Source organism: Coregonus clupeaformis, chromosome 39, assembly GCF_020615455.1.
Source record: "Coregonus clupeaformis isolate EN_2021a chromosome 39, ASM2061545v1, whole genome shotgun sequence".
NCBI classification, from domain to species: domain Eukaryota; kingdom Metazoa; phylum Chordata; class Actinopteri; order Salmoniformes; family Salmonidae; genus Coregonus; species Coregonus clupeaformis.
Window position 1 is genome coordinate 15,436,851 of NC_059230.1, and position 22,541 is coordinate 15,459,391.

Consider the following 22,541-nt stretch of genomic DNA (forward strand, 5'->3'; position numbering starts at 1 on the left):
TTGCTGCCCATAATTGTCTCGGCTAAAATGTATGCAGGCTAAAGCTGTGCGTGTGCTTAATTTGACGTGTGCATTCATCAGTCTGTGTTAGCATGTTTCAAATGAGTGCAATATTAAACAGAGAGAGAGGTAGAGAATTGATATTCATCCCACTTTGATTGAATTCGAACTAGATAGATTCCTTATTTGAACAGTGTACATTTCCTTGGCGGTGAATTTCCCTTTTTATCCCTCCTCCCTCTCCCCCTCTCTTGCAGCTTCTAACATGTGCCCCTGTGGTGTGATTAATAAGATCTGACACCGTTCCCAGATGCCGGAGACTTTTAAAAATACACAACCTGGAGATAAAGAGAAAACGAGTGTAGCCCTGATAGATTCAGTGACTCACTTTGCATGTATTCATTCATTAGAGAGGAACAGTAGGTACGGCCACGGGCCCACAACTGTCTGCCCTGTCGAGGTAGTGAGACAGCCATGGCTACAGCTGGGAGATATTAATGCCAGGCTGCTGTTAGAAGGATATGAGAGAGAGAGAGCGAGAGAGAGAGAGAGAGAGAGAGAAAGGGTGGGTGGGAACGTAGAGAGATAGGCAGAGAGAGAGAGAGAGAAGGAGAGAGAGAGGGTGGGTGGGAACGTAGAGAGATAGGCAGAGAGAGAGAGAGAGAGAGAGAGAGAGAGAGAAAGGGTGGGTGGGAACGTAGAGAGATAGGCAGAGAGAGAGAGAGAGAGAGAGAGAGAGAGAGAGAGAAAGGGTGGGTGGGAACGTAGAGAGATAGGCAGAGAGAGAGAGTGAGAGAGAGAGAGAGAGAGAGAGAGAGAGTGGGTGGGGAGAGAGAGATAGGGAGAGAGAGAGAGAGAGAGAGAGAGAGAGAGAGAGAGAGAGAGAGAGAGAGAGAGAGAGAGAGAGAGAGAGAGAGAGAGAGAGAGAGAGAGAGAGAGAGAGAGAGAGAGAAAGGGTGGGTGGGAACGTAGAGAGATAGGCAGAGAGAGAGAGAGAGAGAGAGAGAGAGAGAGAGGGTGAGTGGGAACGTAGAGAGATAGGCAGAGAGAGAGAGAGAGATATCAGAAAAGAGAGAGATCAGAACAATGACAGGGGAACTCACTATTGCTTTTTGACTTTGTCTCTCCCTCTGCTCGGCCCTCTCAAACTCCCTCTTCTCGTAGTCCCGGCGGTACTCCTCCCGCTTCAGACGCTCGTGTTGGTATTCCTCGTAGCTGTCGTACCTGCGGAGGGACCAAACCAAACCCATCACTTTCACTGTCCCATCACTTTCACTGTCCTCCACCGCCCTTCCAACATCTGCCCTTCATTTCAATGTCCGCAGTTATGAAGCGTATCGGCCGAAAACCCACCAACGAGAAGGGCTACATTTCTCAGAGGGGTGGGGAAACAAACAAATGCCTTAATAAGAAGACGCCTCCTCCTCGCTGTTAAGGTTATGCATCCCGTAGGAGGCCCGCGGGAGAGGGTGGATAGCGGGAGAGATGCACAGTCGGAAGCTGGGCAGCTGCCACTGTCAGCACTACTTGACGTCATTACTTTCTGCTTATTTAGGGCTTCATCTGGGGGAAAGAAGTACAACTTTTCTCTCTCAACTTCCTCGTCAGATTTGGCCATGCATTGGAGAGATGGGAAGATTTGGGGCTTTCCTGGTGTCGCTAGGCTCATCAATGGCAAATAATTTTGGAGCTGGGAAGGAGTGTCAATATTCTACACTGCCTGTGTTTGTGCATAAGGACATTGTCCAGCGGTGCACAACTCAGGTCCTCAAGTTCCACAATCTTGCTGGTTTTCAATCAATTACTGTTTTTGGTTAAAAGGCAAGGATGAAAACAAGCATTAACTGCAGGGACTGGATCATCAGACCAGAGCTGTTTACCCCTGGTTTAGTGTTAGGGATGTGTAGGACCCTTACCTTGGCCTGCGGCTAAGGGGGGATCTGGACTGAGATCGAGACTGTGAGTGAGGGCTTTTGTGGGTCCTGGATCGGTAAGTGCTGGAGTCCATGTTGTGACGAGACCTGCAAAAACGGAATGTACAATAATCATCAAGATATCATCCAGGATATCACAAAAATGTGTACATATCTGAGATGCGTATCTCTAAAATCGATAATATTGTCTAGATATGCCAGTCACTGTCCCTTGGCATCCCTAAATCATAGCCTTTTCTTACAAGATGACAGACAGCCACAGTGTCAAATCTGACCATAAAAAAAAACACATAACCAAAAGTCCAAATAGGTTCTGCTAATTTTTCTTAACACTTACTTTTTCCTAGTTCTACTGAATTTGACATGCTATACTCTGCTTCTGCACAGTGCAGCTGGGAGATGTTCTCACCTTTCCCCCCACAAGGGCCAGTATATACACCTCGTATCTATGTTGAATGAGGGGAAGGTCCTTAGGCCACACGGCCTAACTCTAAAGCTAGTAGCCCTACACAGAGTACAAGCTCTCATTGCTTAATTATTGAACTGATGCTGATGAAGGGAGACTTGAATAATAGAGGGAGAGAAGTTAGGCTATGGTCAAACGTCCACAAAGTTGAGGAAGACAAGAGTTTGGAAGTAGAGAGATTTGAGAGAGAAAAAATTGATTTGTTGAAATTGTTTCACTTTGAGTTCTTGAGTGAGTTCTTGAGATTTAGGTACTTTTACTCAGGTAACCTTAGCCATAACCTTTTATAAGGTTATTTTTTCAAGTTTTTCTTCTTTCAAGTACTAACCCTGATATCTTTAGAAACCCTTTGACTTTTTTGGTGTACTGTATCATGAGGTTGGTGATAGTCATCAGAGTGAGTGATTTATCAAGGATAAAGGACTACAAAACAGAAGGAAAAGCTAACCTCCATTGAAACCTTTCATTAACCCAGCAAACAAACTTAAACTCACTTATGAGCTTGAGGGAAGTGAATGAAGAGTCTATCCAGTTTGCAAGGCACTCAATGCAAATTTGCTGATAAAAGTCTCCTTATATTTGTAGTCCTACTCAGTACCTATTTCCTTTTTAAAAAACACAGTACCCACTCTGCTCTGATCAAAGGGAACCATGGGAAATGTAGTTCCCCCGAGCTGCTGTGATAATACACACTGTTTTCAGAGGAGGTGGTCCAGAACTCAACTCACTTCCCAGATTTGGCTTTCATCTTCCGGGACAAAGGGGGGTTCTCCTGGCGCTCAGCAAAACAACAGCTGCAGCTTAAAACAACATGCACTGCATCAAACAGAGATCCCAGGAAAGCGGAGAAGGAGATGAGAGTGACAAAACCTTGCCATGGGAAACAAGGCTTTGACAACGTTGAAGCAACCAAAGCACAACGCCTCAGTCGCTTCTCATTTTCCTAGTTGCCTCTTTCTCAGATATACCGTTTTGATGACTAATACACCAAACCTGACTAATACACCAAATGTATCAAGCTTCTCATAGTAGGAGTGCTGATCTCAGATCAGTTTAGCCTTTTAGATCATAATGAATACGATTATGTACATGAGGGACCTGATCATAGATCAGCACTTCTACTCTGAGAAGAGTGATACATACAGCCTCTACTCTATAGTAAAACACTGAAAGAGTTGAGCTTGGCTAGCACAATCCACTGTCCAGTAGTCCAGCCTGTAAGGATTCTCCCTGGCCCTGCCACACTCTCCTATTGTTAAAGCCTCTTTCCTCTGGAACATAATGAGTCTCCCCCATGTTTCTAGTTCAAGCTGGGGATCCTGAAGCAGCTAAAACTAAAGGAGGCCCCATACTGGGAGACTGAAGAGACTCAGACCACAGCGCCTATCCTCTATTGACACGTTTCTGACGGCTGATGAGGCCTGTTGACACGACTGAGCTGTCCACCCCCTGCCGGGAGCACTGTCAGAGCCGCCCACAACCTTTATGCAACGCTCAAACAACGTTCGAACAACAGAGGGGAAATGGCACCCACCAGGAGGGAATAACTTGGCTGTGTTCCGATATCCACACTGGCATACTACTTAGAATGAAGCTAAGTAGTAGATACAGTGCATTCGGAAAGTATTCAGACCCCTTGACTTTTTCCACATTTTGTTACGTTACTGCCTTATTCTAAAATGTATTAAATAGTTTTTTCCCCCTCATCAATCTACACACAATACCCCATAATGACAAAGCAAAAACAGGCTTTTAGACTTTTTTGCAAATGTTTAAAAATAAAAAACGGAAATATCACATTTACATAAGTATTCAGACCCTTTAATCAGTACTTTGTTGAAGCACCTTTGGCAGCAATTACAGCCTCAAGTCTTCTTGGGTATGACGCTACAAGCTTGGCACACCTGTATTTGGGGAGTTTCTCCCATTCTTCTCTGCAGATCCTCTCAAGCTCTGTCAGCTATTTTCAGGTCTCTCCAGAGATGTTCGATCGGGTTCAAGTCTGGGCTCTGGCTGGGCCACTCAAGGACATTCAGAGACTTGTCCTGAAGCCACTCCTGCGTTGTCTTCGCTGTGTGCTTAGGGTCATTGTCCTGTTGGAGAGTCTGAGGTCCTGAGCGCTCTGGAGAAGGTTTTCATCAAGGATCTCTCTTTACTTTGCTCCGTTCATCTTTCCCTCGATCCGGACTATTCTCCCAATCCCTGCTGCTAAAAAAACTCCCCACAGCATGATGCTGCCACCACCATGCTTCACCGTAGGGATGGTGCCAGGTTTTCTCCATACGTGACACTTGGCATTCAGGCCAAAGAGTACAATCTTGGTTTCATCAGACCAGAGAGTCCTTTAGGTGCCTTTTGGCAAACTCCAAGTGGGCTGTCATGTGCCTTTTACTGAGGAGTGGCTTCCGTCTGGCCACTCTACCATAAAGGCCTGATTGGTGGAGTGCTGCAGAGATAGATGTCCTTCTGGAAGGTTCTCCCATCTCCACAGAGGAACTCCGGAGCTCTGTCAGAGTGACCATTGGTTCTTGGTCACCTCCCTGACCAAGGCCCTCCTCCCCGATTGCTTAGGCCGGGCGGCCAGCTCTAGGAAGAGTCTTGGTGGTTCCAAACTTCTTCCACTTAAGAATTATGGAGGCCACTGTGTCCTTGGGGACCTTCAATGCTGCATACATTTCTTGGTAACCTTCCCCAGATCTGTGCCTCGACACAATCCTGTCTCGGAGCTCTACGGACAATTCCTTCGACCTCATGGCTTGGTTTTTGCTCTGACATTCACTGTCAACTGTGGGACCTTATATAGACAGGTGTGTGCCTTTCCAAATCATGTCCAATCAATTGAATTTACCACAGGTGGACTCCAATCAAGTTGTAGAAACATCTCAAGGATGATCAATGGAAACAGGATGCACATAAGCTCAATTTCAAGTCTCATAGCAAAGGGTCTGAATACTTATGTAAATAAGGTATCTGTTTTTATTTTTAATACATTTGCACAAAATTCTAAAAACCTGTTTTCGCTTTGTCATTATGGGGTATTGTGTGTAGATTGATGAGGGAAAAAAGTAATTGAATCCATTTTAGAATAAGGCTGTAACGTAACAAAATGTGGAAAAAGGGAAGGGGTTTGAATATTTTCAGAATGGGCAAGATTTCTAAGCATCGTGGTAGTATGGACATGGGAACCTAAAGATTGAGACTTTACTCACCTGGAGGAGGGGCGTCCGTCAGGTGAGCTGGAGAGGGAGCGCCTCCGGTGGTGGGAGGAGGAACTGCGGGACCGGGACCGGGAGCGAAAGCGGGAGGAGGGGGAGCCCGAGCGGGGCCAGACAAAGTGTCTGGGAGAGAGGAGGAGGGAGGAGGGAGGCGAGACGGAGCCCCGTGAGGGGGAGCAGCTGGACGGCGAGCAGGACGGCGAGCAGGACTCGAAAAGCAGTTCCAGGGGGGTGCCCTCCCAGGGGTAGAGGAAGTGTCCCTCCACGCCGCGGTCCTCAAGCTCAAGTTCCTCGTGGAAGGGCGGGAGGCCCGGGTGCAGGTACCCAGTAGAACCAGACCCAGAACCAGGGAGCTTGCAGTAGTACTCGTCCCCAACAGGGCTCTCCTCGGACGGCTGCGGGGCTACAGCCTTCTCCCCTCCTCCCTGCCCCCCCTCCTCCACCACCAACTCCCCCCCCTTCTCACCCTGGCTGTAAATGGCTTGCTGGGGGCGGCCAAAGTGCTTGTTGAGCTCTGCCCGGATCTCCTGGTCTCGCAAGGGCTGCTTCCTGCTGGTGGAATGCTGGTCCCCTTCTGGGGTCTGTGGTGGGGGTGGTCTTGCCTGGGTGGTGGCGGTCCGGTCCTGCCCCCGAGCCTCCGTAGCCACAGGGGAAGAGCTCTGCTGCTGCTGCAGCTGCTTGGCCAAAGAGGATGAAGATGGAGGAGAAGATGTAGAAGAGGAGGAGGAAGAAAAGGAGGAGGGTGGCATGGCTGAGTCCTTACATGTCACATGCCTGTCCTCCGCAATGGCCGGATTGGGCATCAGAGGGGTTGTTGTAGTAGTCGTCATAGTAACAGTAGCGACAGCTGCATTAGCGTTAGCTGCATTAGCGGCGGCTTCCCGTTTTGTGCTGGCCGCCGTCGACTGACAATAGTCGTGGTCGCTGTAGCTGCGGGGCTGGGCACCCCGCTTGCCGTTGCCGCCGCAGTGCTCCTCCTGGCAACCCCCTGTCGTCGCAGTGACCACCAAGGTGGGGAGGGCAGTGGACACTTTGCTCAGCTGGGCATACAGCTCAGTCTGCTCGGGGCCATTCCTGGAGGGACCCCCGCCTAGGGCCGGGGTTAGGGTCGTGGGGCCGCAGGGGCCCGCCTCGCTCAGCCGAACCCTCTTGCACGCCAGGGCAGATGAGGAGCATGAAGACAACTTGGTTTTGAGTGATGCTTTGAAAGGGTTCTCTTGACTGGCTTTGTGGGGGGGCGTGGTAGGTGGTGTCAGACCTGGAGAGAGAGAGGGAGAGGCGGAGGGAGGAGAGGAGAGAGCGAGAGGGTTGATAAGAGAATGGAATTATAATGCATTCTACCTCTACACCTCCCTCCCTCCCCTTCCATTCCCCACAACCTGTTTATAGACAGTGGATACATACAGGGGCTTGATTAAAATATTCACTTTCATTCCTGCTCCTAATCCTGATCCGTATTTTATTGCAATCTTGACAGATTAATGTAATGCTCTGTGTAACTTAATATGGTGGAGCTGCTACATGGCTCGGCTACCACCGCCATCTCTCCCTCCCTCCCTGACCTTGGACAATCCCTCGTTCAGGAAGAAGAGAAAGCCACACATCCGCAGGGGACAAATAGAACACATCCTCCTCGACCGACCATCCTTTGAAAATATATAGCATCTTGACTTGAACCCTCAAATGTAGCCTAAAAAAAGCGAAGTGTCCTATAGCTCAGGCTTCCTCTCTCTACTGCCAGTCAAGGTAGCGAGATATGTCAGTATTCGGAGGTACATGTTGCTATGGCATGCCACTGCGCTGTCATACGATAGTGTCGGCTTGGCACTGGGGAGATGTCTGACTGGTAATGGAGGCTCAGTGTCTGCTGGGGTAATGGGTTGTCATTCTTCTCAGATCCTGCCTGCCTCTCTGTGGCTCGTGCCGAACCTGACCCCTCCTGACAGATTTATAGGCCGACAGATGGCAGTTATATGGGAATTCCTGAGATGGGCCCGCTTTATAGCACTGTTAATGCACATACACAAACAACCAGCGCTAGGTAGGCAGTCCCTTCCCTCTCGTCTCCCTCTTGTCTCTTCCCCTCCTTGCTCCCCGTCTGTCTTCCTCTCTGGATCAATCTCTCTGTCTCTCTCTGTCTCTCATCATCTCTCTTTCTCTCACTGTCTCTTTCTCTTCCAGACTAATACACAGCACACAGACACACATGCACCTTCACACGGACACATGGACACAGACACACAATAGCCGCGAACAGCCTCCCTCTCTGGAATGTATTTTAGGCACTTTGAACACCTGTCTTTGCAAATTTTATGAATGCACATTCCTCTCCCTCACAGTGAATTGCACCAAATGACAGCTATTAGTATCAAATCCAGTGTAAGAGTATTTACTGGGACGGCTCGGAGCCAGGAAAGAGAGCGTGAGAGAGAGACACGGAGAGAGAACAAGAATGAGAGAGGGAGAGAGAAAGAGCGAGAGAGAGACTGATACATTAAAAAAAATCTGTTTCGGGGCCATTTCCTGAGGCTGTCTAATCCGACCAGCTTATCATCTAGAATTATTATCTGGATTTTACGTTAAACCGAGCCGCAAACCCCCGTCCCACTTTAACAGTCAGACGTGGTACACCGATAGCGACACAGAGACTTGATGCAGCATTTCAGCGAGAGAGAGAGAGAGAGAACTGAGAAAGAGGGCTATATTTATCATTATGCCAATGAAATGAGCTATGAAAAGGGAAGGGAGGGAGGGCCAGCGCGGTGCCTGAGGAACTTCTGTTTCGCCAATGGAACGCCATCTGTGCAAAACAATGCGCACTAGGGTCATAAACTAGGAGCCATTAGCGCCGTGTCGAAATAAATCAGAATTAGATAAATATGCGCCTCTCAGTCAAACCAGTTGGTGATGGATGCTCGGCAGACACAAACACTTATCATATAGCCAGTTTTTTTTTGTCTTTTTCTTCATTTTTTTCCTAATCTGTTTCTGTCCGGACTGTAAATTGCAAAGAGACTTCCAAACGAATGACTCCGACTCGGGGATTAAAGAGTTGATCCGGTGGTAAGCCATGCAAATAGCAACACATAGACCCAAACCCCGGTGTCATGAGATACTGTAATTAAAGACAACACAGTGCAGAGTAAATCTATTAGTGAGAGGAGATTAGTCCTTCCAGTGAAATCCGTGGGCTCATTCAGAGTAGTGGGGTTGCCTCAGGTTTACCTCAGTGACAAAACAATAACAACTAAGGGCCTAGTGTACGGTTAGCGGTATTAAATCCTACTACGACAACGACTACTGCTACTACTAGTATTACTACTACTACTACTACTACTACTACTACTACTACTACTACTATGCCTACTACTACCATCACTACTGATAATGAAGAAAACCTTTCCCACCCCATGTCATGGAAAAGTTTACAACTGAAATGTTTATCTACTACTGGCCTACTATTACAACTCCTAATAAAGATATAAAAATGTCTCTCCTTCAACTTGCCACGGATAATTCCCTGTCCTGAAGGTGGCCCCTCCCCCTTTGTCTTATCTCCTTTTTGTTATCAATTAAATAACCATAATCTCCAGATCTACTTGAGCGGGGCTATTGGGCAGACATTAACTCAAGGGATCACAGAGATTTCATTCCCCACGTTTCTCCATATCCAGAGTTCCCAAGTCGCTTACCGCACGGGACTAGACTAATCCTAAAGCGGAAGGGGCTCAATATCCATGAGTTTTTCCTTCTAATTGCTTTTCCCTAATATCTAATCTCAAATCTGCAAAGGGCAGTGGAGTCAGAGTTTGGCTTTATTAACTATGGCTGGAGCAGGAACACAGGGACATGAGGAGAATGCGACAGGATTTAAGCCAGCAGTCAGAGGCACACCCACACACAGTAAAAATAAAGAAATATGAACAGTTTGATTGCTCCACAGCTCTTAATTCCCTATGGGTGTCCCCTCTGACCTCTGATGCTCATATACACACAGGGTTAAATGGCAAGTGGAGCAAGGTCAATTGGAGGACCCCCCTTGGGGCATTGGTGTCCCACAAATGTACCCCCTTTCCAACTCTAAAGAGACTGCAGATAATTCCTATTGGTCCTCGTTCCCAAACAAAACGTCACCTTGAGTCTCGGGGGCGAGTCTGGCATGTTACATCGTGGCCCATTTCTTTTCCCCGCTAGTAAATGAATACCAAAAGGCCCATTGCCGCAACACATTGTGAAGAAGAAGAAAAGGGCATCCATTTTGTTTTTATTGACCTGGGATGATTAATCTCAGGGAAGGAGGGGTGGGGGGGGTTGTGAAATAATTACCTGCATAATTCAGAGAGAGAGAGAGAGAGAGAAGAACTGCTGAAGCCTGGTGTTTTAGCTTTGGCTGACATTCTCTTTGACTGGCTTTTAATTACCTTTTGTCTGTAGCTTCTCACCGACACACTTAATGAATAAGTATATAATACACAGGGATAATGACAATAATACTACTAAAATCACCCCGCGTTGACCCCGTTTGGAAAATGGCATCCTTCCCATAAATATCAAGCCTTACCATTGGACATTACCTTCCATGTCTCTAATCAAATTACCAGACTGTCTGAGGAAAAAAAGAGACAGATAATATCGGTCGAAACTGAATTACGTGACAAAACCAATTAAAACAATAATAATGACACATCAATTGTCAGTGATGTATTGGTGAGCATCACAGTCAAAGGGCATTAAGATCGAAACTAGAGAGAGAGAAAAAAGGAGTGGCAGTATATTAACTCTTCACCGAGAGGGGGGATCTGTCTAATAAACCCAAAGGAGATTGGAAAACTTAATCAATAGTGAGGCATATAAAAAATGTCACACCGTGTCCTAGTCCTTCACCTTCAACTCTGAACTTTTATGGAACTATCAAGATGGTGTGAAAAGCCTTGAGGCAGTGACTGTAATTGAACCCCTAACTGGCTAAGTGAGAGAACTAGGGTTTCCATTATAACACAACACATTTTGTGTGAATATTTGCATCAAGCCCCACTCATTCATATATGGATCTTAATTCATACATTTCCTGAAAACACATGAGATGCTTACCTGGGGTTCCAGAGATCTCCACACTCAATGTGCGTTCAATGGTTTTGTTCTCAAACGGTGATCCCTTGTGGTCACTGAAAGACAAAAGGGATTGAACACACCAATTTACTCAACACAGGAAAATGTGACTTTAATAAAAGGGCTTTGTGATCTTAGAAATGGAAATGAGAGTTAACAAAATGCCTCATCTTGGTGCTAATTCTTTGTCTTTTTATTTGTCTTTGTTCTTTTTTGTTGTTGTCTGGTCTATGTAGAATGTTGAAAAACTCTTGCACTTACTTTGGAGACTCTGGGGTCAAAGGAAGTGGCAAGGTGGTTGGTTTGGCTGCAGAACACAAAGGAGCATTGGTAATTATTTAACTAGATAGATAACAAGTTGAGGCAGAAGAGATCAGGTCCACATCTGCAAATTGATCTCAGATTGGGGCATTCAAATCAGGTAATGTTACAAAACCCAACCTAGTACGATTAGAATAATGCTCTCTTGCTATTGGTTTAGAAGAGCAAATAACCAATAGGCTTTCTCTATTGACCCCATCTGTTCTTTTGGTTGACTGTTCACTTTGTGAGGCAGGATGAAGTGATGGCATTAGCACATGTGTTCAGAGTACACCGTTTGACACAGATATCCCACTCAATACCAAAAAAAAAATTGGGCACAAACAGTACACATGGCAATGAGAGGTGGTGGTGGTGGTGACCCCCACCCCCCATGAAGTAATTGTCGCATGCATTTGGAACCAAAAGCAGAGGAAGAAAGGAGAGTCAAGGAAGCTTGTGCAGTTGCCTGAGGCTCTGGCTGTCTCCAACTGCAGCTAAAGAGTGAAGCTCAGTTAGACATTAGAGCAGTGCTCTGCCGAGTCTAGCTAGGTAGACATTCAGAACACTCAGCTTGATCCAGCCAGATAGTTGTTTATTTAACAGATGCCATAATGTATCAACGCGTAACAGGCTACTACCCCTCTCCCACCTCCCCTTAAGTCAATCTTGAGGCAAGGGTCTGTACCAATTAGAAAGAATGCCTTTTGGAATAGATCGTGCATCTAGCAATTTATTTGTTGTTCTCAGAGTGATAGCTAGCGTCGAATTAGCATAGGGGTTAGTGTGTAGTCAAACTGGAAAGTGGTTAGAGCAGGAGAAGAGAGAGAGAGAGGGCGGGGATGCAGCGATGATTACCTAACAATGGCAGGCCCTGGTCATCGGGGTGCCTGCAGACTGCCTGCCTGTGTAGGTGCTGCTGCCCTTGTGTGATGGAGGGCGTGGGGTCTGGAATTCTAGAATCTGGGAAGAGTGGGCTTGGCAGGCCCTGTGAGAGCGCCATGGGGCTGCACATGGCATCATCATTGCGGACCTCCTCCCTGAAACAGCCAGCCTGCTCCACCAGGCCAACCTCCGGCCAACCGAAGCCCAGCTCCAGCCCCAAATCTAGCCCCTGGTCTGGCTGGCTAACCCAGCTGCCTAGGCCTAAGCTCTCGGCCAACAAGGGGTCCGAATCAGGCTCCTTGGCCTGTCTGAGACCCCTGCTGCCGGGATTGATATTGACAGTCCCTCTGTACTTCTCCTCCACCTCAATAGCCTGGCTGGGACACTGATCCCTCTCCAGGACTCCAGAGCTCATTCTTGATGAACTGCTCTTGCGGGGCTGAGGGGTAGTAGTGGGCGGGAGCAAGTGGGCCCGATAGCGGGCGGGCCTCTGCTTGGAGGTCAGCAGCTGGCTAAGCAACGGATGCCCCGGCTCCCCCTCTCTTTTCTTAATGGTCACTGTGATATGCCTACACGCCGCCGCACCACGGCCATGCCCGCCCCAGCACTCGCTAGCCTGAGTGGCAGTGCCCACCTCAGGGCAACGCCCACAGCTGCCTGTCTGACCCGTCTCTCTAGGAGGGAGAGAATAAGAATGCATGTACCTAATGAACCTAGCGGCTGCCAGGCGCCCCGCGTCCACCGCAGGCTGCGGACCTGGCGGCCTTCCTTCTTCACTGGACGGCCTGCGCTCCAGTTTGGGGCGGGCATGGGCACTGCCGTTCCTACGTGTTGGGGGGACAGGAGCGGGTGCCGCCGCGGGTTCGGACTGTCCCTCAGTGCCACCAGCCCCATGAGCGCAACGACGCCACTTCCCAGCCCCCACACCAGCCACACTACACTCGCCAGCAGCCCGGCTCTCACCTCGCTGGTGATGCTGCTGTTGCTGCTGCGACACGACGGATGACGAGGACGACTTCTTCTTGGAGGCGATCGAGGAGGAGGAGGAGAGCGAGGAGAAGGAGGAAGTGGAGGAGGAGGACGGCGACGAGGAGGTGGAGGAGGCGCCTAGCAGGCCGCCCTTGTCTTTGCCGCCGCCCCCCCAGGCGCTCTTGGCTTCGCTGGCTTTGGTCTGGAGGAGAATGTCGTCAGTGGCAGTCAGGTACTTGAGCAGCTCGGTGCACGGGCGCCTCACTAGACGGCTCTGCTGCGGACAGCCCCCCCTCGGCTTGCTGTTCCAGGAGATCTCCGTCTGCAGGGGGAGGTAGAAAGAAAGAAAGAGAGTTAAAAGAGATTAAGGAAGAGAGAGACTCTCAGATCCACCTCTACGCAGACGACACCATTTTGTATACATCTGGCCCTTCATTGGACACTGTGTTAACAAACCTCCAAACGAGCTTCAATGCCATACAACACTCCTTCAGTAGCCTCCAACTGCTCTTAAACACTAGTAAAACTAAATGCATGCTCTTCAATCGAACGCTGCTGGCACCCGCCCACCCGACTAGAATCACTACTCTCGACGGGTCTGACCTAGAGTATGTGGACAACTACAAATACCTAGGTGTCTGGTTAGACTGTAAACTCTCCTTCCAGACTCACATTAAGAATCTCCAATCCAAAGTTAAATCTAGAATCGGCTTCCTATTCCGCAACAAAGCCTCCTTCACTCATGCTGCCAAACATGCCCTCGTAAAACTGACTATCCTACCGATCCTTGACTTCGGCGATGTCATTTACAAAATAGCCTCCAACCCTCTACTCAGCAAATTGGATGTAGTCTATCACAGTGCCATCCGTTTTGTCTCCAAAGCCCCATACACTACCCACCACTGTGACCTGTACGCTCTTGTTGGCTGGTCCTCACTACATGTTAAGTCGTCAAACCCACTGGCTCCAGGCCATCTATAAATCACTGCTAGGCAAATCCCCGCCTTATTTTAGCTCATTGGTCACCATAGCAGCACCCACCCGTAGTCTGCGCTCCAGCAGGTATATCTCACTGGTCATCCCCAAAGCCAACACCTCCTTTGGCCGCCATTCCTTCCAGTTCTCTGCTGCCAATGACTGGAACGAATTGCAAAAATCTCTGAAGCTGGAGACTCTTATCTCCCTCACTAACTTTAAGCATCAGTTGTCAGAGCACCTTACCGATCACTGCACCTGTACACAGCCCATCTGAAATTAGCCTACCCAACTACCTCATCCCTATATTGTTATTTATTTTTGCTCTTTTGCACCCCAGTATCTCTATTTGCACATCATCTATTGCACATCTAGCATTCCAGTGTTAATACTAATTGTAATTATTATTATTATTATTATTACACACACTGTATATATATTTTCTGTTGTATTTTTTTTGACTTTATGTTTTTTTTACCCCATATGTAACTCTGTGTTGTTGTTTTTATCGCACTACTTTGCTTTATCTTGGCCAGGTCGCAGTTGTAAATGAGAACTTGTTCTCAACTGGCTTACCTGGTTAAATAAAGGTGAAATAAAAATAAATAAAAAAGAGAGTGAGGCTCAGCACAACGGGTCTGCCCAACTGTTTGGGAGGCGGTGGTGGGAGCGTCGCCCGCCCATCATCTTAATTGCGTGGCCCCCGAGCGGCACCGCAGCAGCTCTGTGCGCTCATCCCCTGTCCTGGGGGAGTCCTCATAGCTCCGTGCTCCAGAAATGGATGAGTCAAAAGCACGGTTTAAAAATAGACTTTCCAGAGATGTGTTAGCTCTGTGTGTGCACAACACAACTGCTCCCGTATGCGCTGTTTACTAGACAACAATGCTACCAACGCATTCCAGAAGTTTCTCTGAACAAGGACGAGTAATCGAATGCATTATTTATGTGCTATCGTACTAAATAAAAATCTAATCTTCAAGAGCATCCATCATGTTCCAATGAAATGCGGCAAGCAGCAAAATACTGGAATCACCTATTTCATTTAATTTGTATTCCTGTGCCCATTATACACCCAATAAAATACTACATTAATCTAAATGGAAAACCCATTCCCTCTACAGAACACTAACAGTAGATAGAGGGTAACCTAATGGAAACAATGAGACTGTATCACTAGATATTTTTGATTTAGTCATCAGCAGCAATCTTACTACAAGGAGCGCTTTGATTTTCGACCGACACCGTTACAGTCCCGATGCCTCGCCTGGAAAGCTGAACAGGCAATCAGCCTGTTTTTATTACGAGATGGCAGTGGAGCAGAAGTTTAACATCTTCCAAGGCCGGCAATGAAAAAAAAGACGAGAACATAGATGATAAACAAACATGGAGGGGCCCACGGAAGCGGTGCCTTTGAAGTGAGCGAACGGTGCAACTGGGTAGCTACCTTGACAACAGCAGGTGTTGGTCTGATCCGAAGGTTGCTGGCTGCATGGTTTTGTGCCTTGTCGCCTATGTATTGATTATAGCTGAGCTGGGAGTTTGCGGGTGCCAGAAGGAGCTTCTTCAGCTGCAAAAAAAAAACACACAGAACAGAGAAGAAAGGAGGGAGGAAGAGAGAATAGAGAAAAAAGCAGTGAGTAGAGTTTACCCAAACTGCCGTTGCCTCTGAAATTTCAACATTTCACTAAATTAAATGATCAGAGAGAGAGATAGTCAATGCTTTTGTAAATGTGTGACTGAGGATGTTCGATTTATCTTGGTGTAGTTGTAACAACAACACAGAAGCCCTCATGAAGACAAACTCATTACTATCTATCAAGCAGGTCTTCTTTCTCTTTATTTACAGTGTTAAAAGGACAAGTCAACGAGAATTACTGTGGCAGTTGTTTTGGAGTACACAATGGCCGTGCTTTACTAGTGTGGATAGGTTGGTCAAACGGAGCCAGCATGAAATACAATGGACTAGAACTGAACAAAATAAACATTCCTGGTCAAACCCCCTCAGGAAAGGCCAAATCAAAGGGGTTACGTAGTCATGTTGTGTGTTTCGTAACAAATACACCGGTATGACCAACTTTCATCAGGAAACAGTCTTTCTCCAATGATGGCTCTGGGATTAGTATGGCCCACTGACATTAGATGAGATGAGATGGATTTCCCTTTTCTCATTACATCCCTAGCTCGATTTCGAGGCCCGTGGCATAGCGTCGCCCATACCAGACCCAGCACTGTGAATGTATCATTACATTGGCGCAGCTAGTACACTACAATGTAATTAGCACCTCACAGCTAACACTGATCAATTTGATTTACTCTTTCATCCATGCATCTGCATCATGGCTCATCTCAGCCCACAGACCGACATGCACAAGGGGGGGCATGGGGGGTGGCGGCGGCTGGGCTGCCAAAGCTGAAGGCCTGCAAGGCACATATACATTTTTGGTCACCGGCCTGCTTCGCTCACAGCGCCTTATCTGGTGTCGACGGAGGCCCTGGCAAAGGGGGTGAAGGGAAAGGGGTGTGCTGGGGGATGAGGGAGGGGGCGGAACAGGGTCTTACCAAGGAGGGCTCCTCTGGTTCGGGGGTGGGTGGCGAACCGTCGGGGGTGCAGGGACAGCTCTGGTCGCTGGCATTGGTCACGTCCCCATCTGCCAGGGCCTCGAACGAAGGCAATCCGTCCTCGTCCACCGGGATGCTATCCAGCGTTTCTGTAAGCACTGCCAGCAAGTTGGCCTCATTTTCCTCATCTATCTTCTTAGGAGGGGAAGAGAAGAGCGAAGAGAGAGAGAGAAGAGAGAGAGAGAGGAAGGGGGATGGAGAGAGAAATAGGACATTTTAGTTTGGAGAAGTTGCTTTACCAGCATGTGTATTTTTTTGCAGAGGGGGTTGGGAGGGTGGGTGGTAACACACTTCTATTGTTAATAGAGTAGGCCAGTTTTGCAGCAGAGCGGCTCTTTTCTGGAGTCCTATTTCTTTTAAAACCACAATTCTCTCACTGCGCGCATGAGTCAGGCCTGTCACTCATATTTTAAGCATGCAGCTTACTGGACCAAAATAATATCTCCCCCCAAAAATCCATTAACAAGGGTGACACACAGCAAAGTATCTAGGGGGGAGCAGATAGGGACGAAGGGATGTTGAGTTGCTTCAATCCCTCAACTCTCCCCTCAGAAGAGGGAACGATAGGCTTGTCGACAAGATGTTTGCGAGCAATCCTCCGATAAGGCGAATTACCGCCTGCTAATGCTAAATTAATGGGGGGTTTTAAGCGTCGGGAAAAGACAACTGACGTCCGTCGAGAAGCGTGTGCGAGGGGAAAGTTGCCGTCAACATTTCTAAATAAAGTCCTGTTCTCGCCTCTTGTTCCCCTTTGAAGTGGATGTTGTGAGTTTGCTGCAGCTGTTTCCCCAGTTAAATGGGTGAAGAGAGAGAGAGAGAGAGAGAGAAAGAGACAGAGAGGGAGAGATGTGAGCTGCCTAGCATTGACAGGGGAGGTGTGTGAGAGAGAGGGGTATGGAGGGAAGGGGGGAGAGACGACAGGCACTGGAAGTTCCAGGACAAAACCCAGGGGAACCGAAAAGACAGGAAAAGATAAACAGCAATCGCCCCGGGACGCTCCACGGCGAGCCCAATAAGAATAAAATCAAATCCCTTTATGCCACACAGCAGGATTAGCATCTCTCGCCGATAGCATGTTGCGATCATCCCGCCGAGGGGGAACCATCCCTTCAGATAGCGCCACTTGCCTGCTCTGGCTTGGCTCCCACGTGCACACAATTACCCCGGGCCGCTTGCTCCCATTCAACCCCTATGAGTTTCTCACGATTACACACCACCGTAGATAGCTCTTCACAGGAGAAGCTTTAGAGCTTCTGAGATAGCGGCCATTTATATATTTTTCTCAATATTTTGGGAAGATGGCACAGATAGCCTAAGCATTTGTGTTAGCTAGCTGACAGTGAGGAGAATGTGAATCCAATGCCCATTCAGACAATATTTACCCTCTAACAACGTGCTCTCAGTCATTATTATAAAATTATAAAAAGGGACATAATTTCACAGAGATAACAAAATGGTGACTGGGGCCACGCCAGCACTGGCAGTAAACGGTTAGCAGGAAATTGCTCCCGAAGTGGTACCATGCTGTTTAATTACTTGCAAAAGAGCTTCAATTCAGCGTGCCGGAACCTATGTTGCCGTTCACAGTTTTCCGACATCCCACTTTATTAGCCGTGCGCTAAGCGGGTGGGTAATAACAGTTGATACAGCCTGATCCTTTTCTTAGAACCTAACATGCACTCCTCAGCTAGAAAATTGTAACTGGGATAATTTCAGATTATCTCAAATGAGGCTTTAAATGGAGAACCATCTGTTTGGATTCAACTTAAACAACATTTCACTGAAGGCTTGGGTGGCGTTTTTTTTTAACCTCCTTTCCAGTCTAAAGTCTTTTCCAGTATGCATATGCTTTGCGTGCGAAATCAAGACCACTGTCTGACCTAGTGCCAGTAGAAGTTCAAAAGGCCACCGAGCCTCATCGGAAGGGAGTAGTATCAGGAATTTTTACAAGGCTCTGGTCGAGTTAGAAAAAGTATTGCTAAACTTGAGAGGTAGGCCGTGTCCCACAAGATAACCCCCTGGGGGACTGTAATGCTGTGAAAGGGACACTTGTAAAAGCTCAAGTTGTGACGGTCATGCTACAGGCCTTGCTAAAGCTCCGGCTGGTGAGAGTCCCAGGCCAGTCAGGGGATTTTCAGGGGCTGGGGGGAAAAAGGAGACCTGAGAAAGTGGTTCTCCTCTTGAGAGAGCCCCTGTCCAGCAAAGCCCAGCTTTGCCATGCTAGCTTAAGACCATCCTCTCACCGCTTCACTGGACCAAAGTCAATCCACTACCCCTTGACTCTTCACCAGCCAAAAGCACCCTCTTGGGAGAAATCTTTCACTTGGACCGATTGGGTTGAGATATTCAACCGCAAAGGGGGGAGGCCATCGGGGCTAACCTGGCAACCCACTGACAGCCGAGTCCTCTTTTATCGATTACCACAGCAGCTGTTGAGAGAATGAAATGGGGGTGGCAGAAGAAAAGAAAAAGAAATGGCCTCGGTGGGAGCACCATCTCTCCCATCCTGGTTAATGGACCTCACTGAATTAAAGAGATCTTAACAATCCAAGGCTAATTGTGGGATCACGATATATTAACCCGCTTCAATTCTAAAGGGTGCCATTCATGGCTGTTTTACTCCAAGCACTTCAATTAGCCATAAAGCATGCTGGCAAGCGCCGGCAGGACCATTCCATCTCTCTCCCACCTCCCTCCTTCCCTCCCCTGCCTCAGAAAAAAAAGCAGCACACCAGTCATTATCAGGTGAGGTCCTTTGTTATCAGACAGGCTGTCTTTGAAATCGTCCTTGCTTTAACTATTTTATTGAGTTCCGCCGAGCCATTGTGTTCCAGCGATATTATTCATGCCACTGATAACGGGGTGTGTGTGTTTAAAAAAATAAACATACACTTTTGAACTGCGAGGCAAATAGCCAAATTAAATGGACTAATTGCTTCTTGAAGATTTGAAGCCTCCAAGCAATGCGCCAGGGATCACATTTCAAGTGCATCTTTACATCTTTGAAGGTGGGGAATAAAAAAAACACTCTAAAAGTTTCCACAATTGGAAACCTGATCATTCAATAAGAGAGAGGTGAATTTTATACAGACAATCGTGCACTGCTGTTATCTTAAAATGAAAGACCGTTACAACAGCCACTCAGGGAGAAGAAAAAAATCCTCTCATTCTAAATGGGTCATATGTTATTGAAAGTACTGTTTAGACTCTCTCCGCAAATAAGGGGAGAAATTTAAAAAAAAAGTCAGTCCACACAGACAGAAAACATTTCTTAATAAATTGGCCTGCGAATTGCTCGGGGTTAAATCCGCGCCTTGACAATTTAATTGTGCTGCTTTGTCTAATCAAAGCACAATCAGAAACGGAGGGGAATCCATGCTAGGAGAGGGGAGGTGAGTCGCTTCAACGTCACAACTCCACCAAGAAAGCAGCATTAGATTTGATAAACAAATAATGTCATTCTGTATTATTGCCCCAGATTTCAGAGGAAATAAATCAGTCAGCCGCCACTAAGGCGTTAGTCGAGCTGACAAGTCAGCTGGTCACAGTGGCGCAACATATGGCAGGAGAGGGGGGAGGGAAAGGGCCGATTTATGCTTGATCCGGCAATGTGGTGCGGAGGCTCCGTACAGAGAGTATGACGCAATTGAGGAGCCTCCGGAGGCTTGCGGAGGCCAAATCAAGCTCTGAACGGTGATGCCATGCACCTCCCAAATTTTATAACAATGTGGAGGGCTCCGTATAGCTCCGCATTTACATGATTGGTTGATGGTAGGTGGGGGCAGTAGGTCCTGTATAAACACAAACTCACTTCCTTGACAACTTCCATGACAACAAATATGGAGAACTTTGACGAAAGGCTATCAGAACAAGTTTGCAAATATAAACATCTTTATGATACCTCGTGTAGGGATTTCAAAGACACAAAAATGAGGGAGAAAGAGATCGGGGAGGTAATGGCGATGGAAGGGGACACTTGCCATAAGAAGTGGAGGCAGTTGTGGGACAAGTCCGTAAAGCAAAAATTCTTAAATGGTCTAAGTGGAGATGCAGGTGGGAAAACAGTGGCCCTTAATTTTTTTGTAGGGGGTAGATCAGCTTTAATATTGCAGATAGATTGTAACTTCCATCAATGTAATTGTCTGCATCACTTCCAATCCCCCATATGTTTTTTTCCCCCCTCGCATATATATATATATACATACATATATATACATACATATCCTTTAAAAATATATATATTTCCCTTTATTACCTTCCAACCCCACCATCCCTTCCCCAATTGGAGTAAACTAGCGAACAACAACGCTTAGGCCTCTACTTTATGCTCATACATACTATATAAATTTTATGGACACAGTCAATAATTATTTTTGTTTGTTTTTACTCCTGAACTTCCTCCGATCATTTTCATGATGTCCATCTGTTATGCTTCTATATGCCATATCTTTCTAACTGTGCTCTTTCAGAAAAGCTCACAATATATAACCTATATACTTATTATGGACACAGCATATCTTACACTAGTTATCTTGTTGTTAGTAGTTGTTGTTATTAGTCCCATCCTTCAGCTCCATTCAACACCTCCCATCTATCTCTTAACACCATCCATATTGGATTTCTATTTGCCATATATTTTTCAACTGTACTGTGATGTTTTACAAAAGTTCTGAACCTTTCTATTCTCAATGTTTCTACAGTTTGTGAAATGAAAATAAACATTTTTGCTAAAAGTATTATTATATTATTGATCGATTGACTATGACTTTTCAGATCACCCAGTAGTGCTATCTGCAGGGTCAGCTCCATGCAAATATTGCAATCCTTCAGCCATTCCTGGACCTGTGTCCAGAAACAAGCTACAAATGGACAGTACCAAAACAAATGATCTAATGATTCTGTCTCTTCACAGCCAAATCTGCAGAGCTGGGAAGATTGTATCCATTCTATTGGTAGCAAGAATTTTATATACAGTGGGGAAAAAAAGTATTTAGTCAGCCACCAATTGTGCATGTTCTCCCACTTAAAAAGATGAGAGAGGCCTGTAATTTTCATCATAGGTAGACGTCAACTATGACAGACAAAATGAGAAAATAAATTCCAGAAAATCACATTGTAGGATTTTTAATGAATTTATTTGCAAATTATGGTGGAAAATAAGTATTTGGTCACCTACAAACAAGCAAGATTTCTGGCTCTCACAGACCTGTAAGTTCTTCTTTAAGAGGCTCCTCTGTCCTCCACTCGTTACCTGTATTAATGGCACCTGTTTGAACTTGTTATCAGTATAAAAGACAACTGTCCACAACCTCAAACAGTCACACTCCAAACTCCACTATGGCCAAGACCAAAGAGCTGTCAAAGGACACCAGAAACAAAATTGTAGACCTGCACCAGGCTGGGAAAACTGAATCTGCAATAGGTAAGCAGCTTGGTTTGAAGAAATCAACTGTGGGAACAATTATTAGGAAATGGAAGACATACAAGACCACTGATAATCTCCCTCGATCTGGGGCTCCACGCAAGATCTCACCCCGTGGGGTCAAAATGATCACAAGAACGGTGAGCAAAAATCCCAGAACCACACGGGGGGACCTAGTGAATGACCTGCAGAGAGCTGGGACCAAAGTAACAAAGCCTACCATCAGTAACACACTACACCGCCAGGGACTCAAATCCTGCAGTGCCAGACGTGTCCCCCTGCTTAAGCCAGTACATGTCCAGGCCCGTCTGAAGTTTGCTAGAGTGCATTTGGATGATCCAGAAGAGGATTGGGAGAATGTCATATGGTCAAATGAAACCAAAATATAACTTTTTGGTGAAAACTCAACTCTGCTGAGTTGCATCCAAAGAACACCATACCTACTGTGAAGCATGGGGGTGGAAACATCATGCTTTGGGGCTGTTTTTCTGCAAAGGGACCAGGACGACTGATCCGTGTAAAGGAAAGAATGAATGGGGCCATGTATCGTGAGATTTTGAGTGAAAACCTCCTTCCATCAGCAAGGGCATTGAAGATGAAACGTGGCTGGGTCTTTCAGCATGACAATGATCCCAAACACACCGCCC

At 46.9% G+C, this 22,541-nt stretch overlaps 1 protein-coding gene across 8 annotated transcripts in view; it reads right to left on the reverse strand.

Annotated features, from left to right (window-relative positions):
• LOC121554508 (peroxisome proliferator-activated receptor gamma coactivator 1-alpha) overlaps positions 1-22,541 on the reverse strand; it is a 49,488-nt gene that overhangs the window by 7,853 nt on the left and 19,094 nt on the right. For 3 of the 8 annotated variants that reach the window (XM_041868113.2, XM_041868114.2, XM_041868116.2), the window contains exons 3-10: positions 16,413-16,607; positions 15,298-15,420; positions 11,883-13,200; positions 10,986-11,031; positions 10,707-10,780; positions 5,610-6,873; positions 1,917-2,021; positions 1,104-1,224 (exon numbers count right to left, since the gene is read on the reverse strand). In XM_041868113.2, coding sequence (XP_041724047.2) covers positions 1,104-1,224; positions 1,917-2,021; positions 5,610-6,873; positions 10,707-10,780; positions 10,986-11,031; positions 11,883-13,200; positions 15,298-15,420; positions 16,413-16,607 — 3,246 coding nt within the window. The remainder of the gene's footprint in view (positions 1-1,103; positions 1,225-1,916; positions 2,022-5,609; positions 6,874-10,706; positions 10,781-10,985; positions 11,032-11,882; positions 13,201-15,297; positions 15,421-16,412; positions 16,608-22,541) is intronic. The other 5 variants (XM_041868119.2, XM_041868120.2, XM_041868117.2 and 2 more) reach the window with 3 other exon arrangements.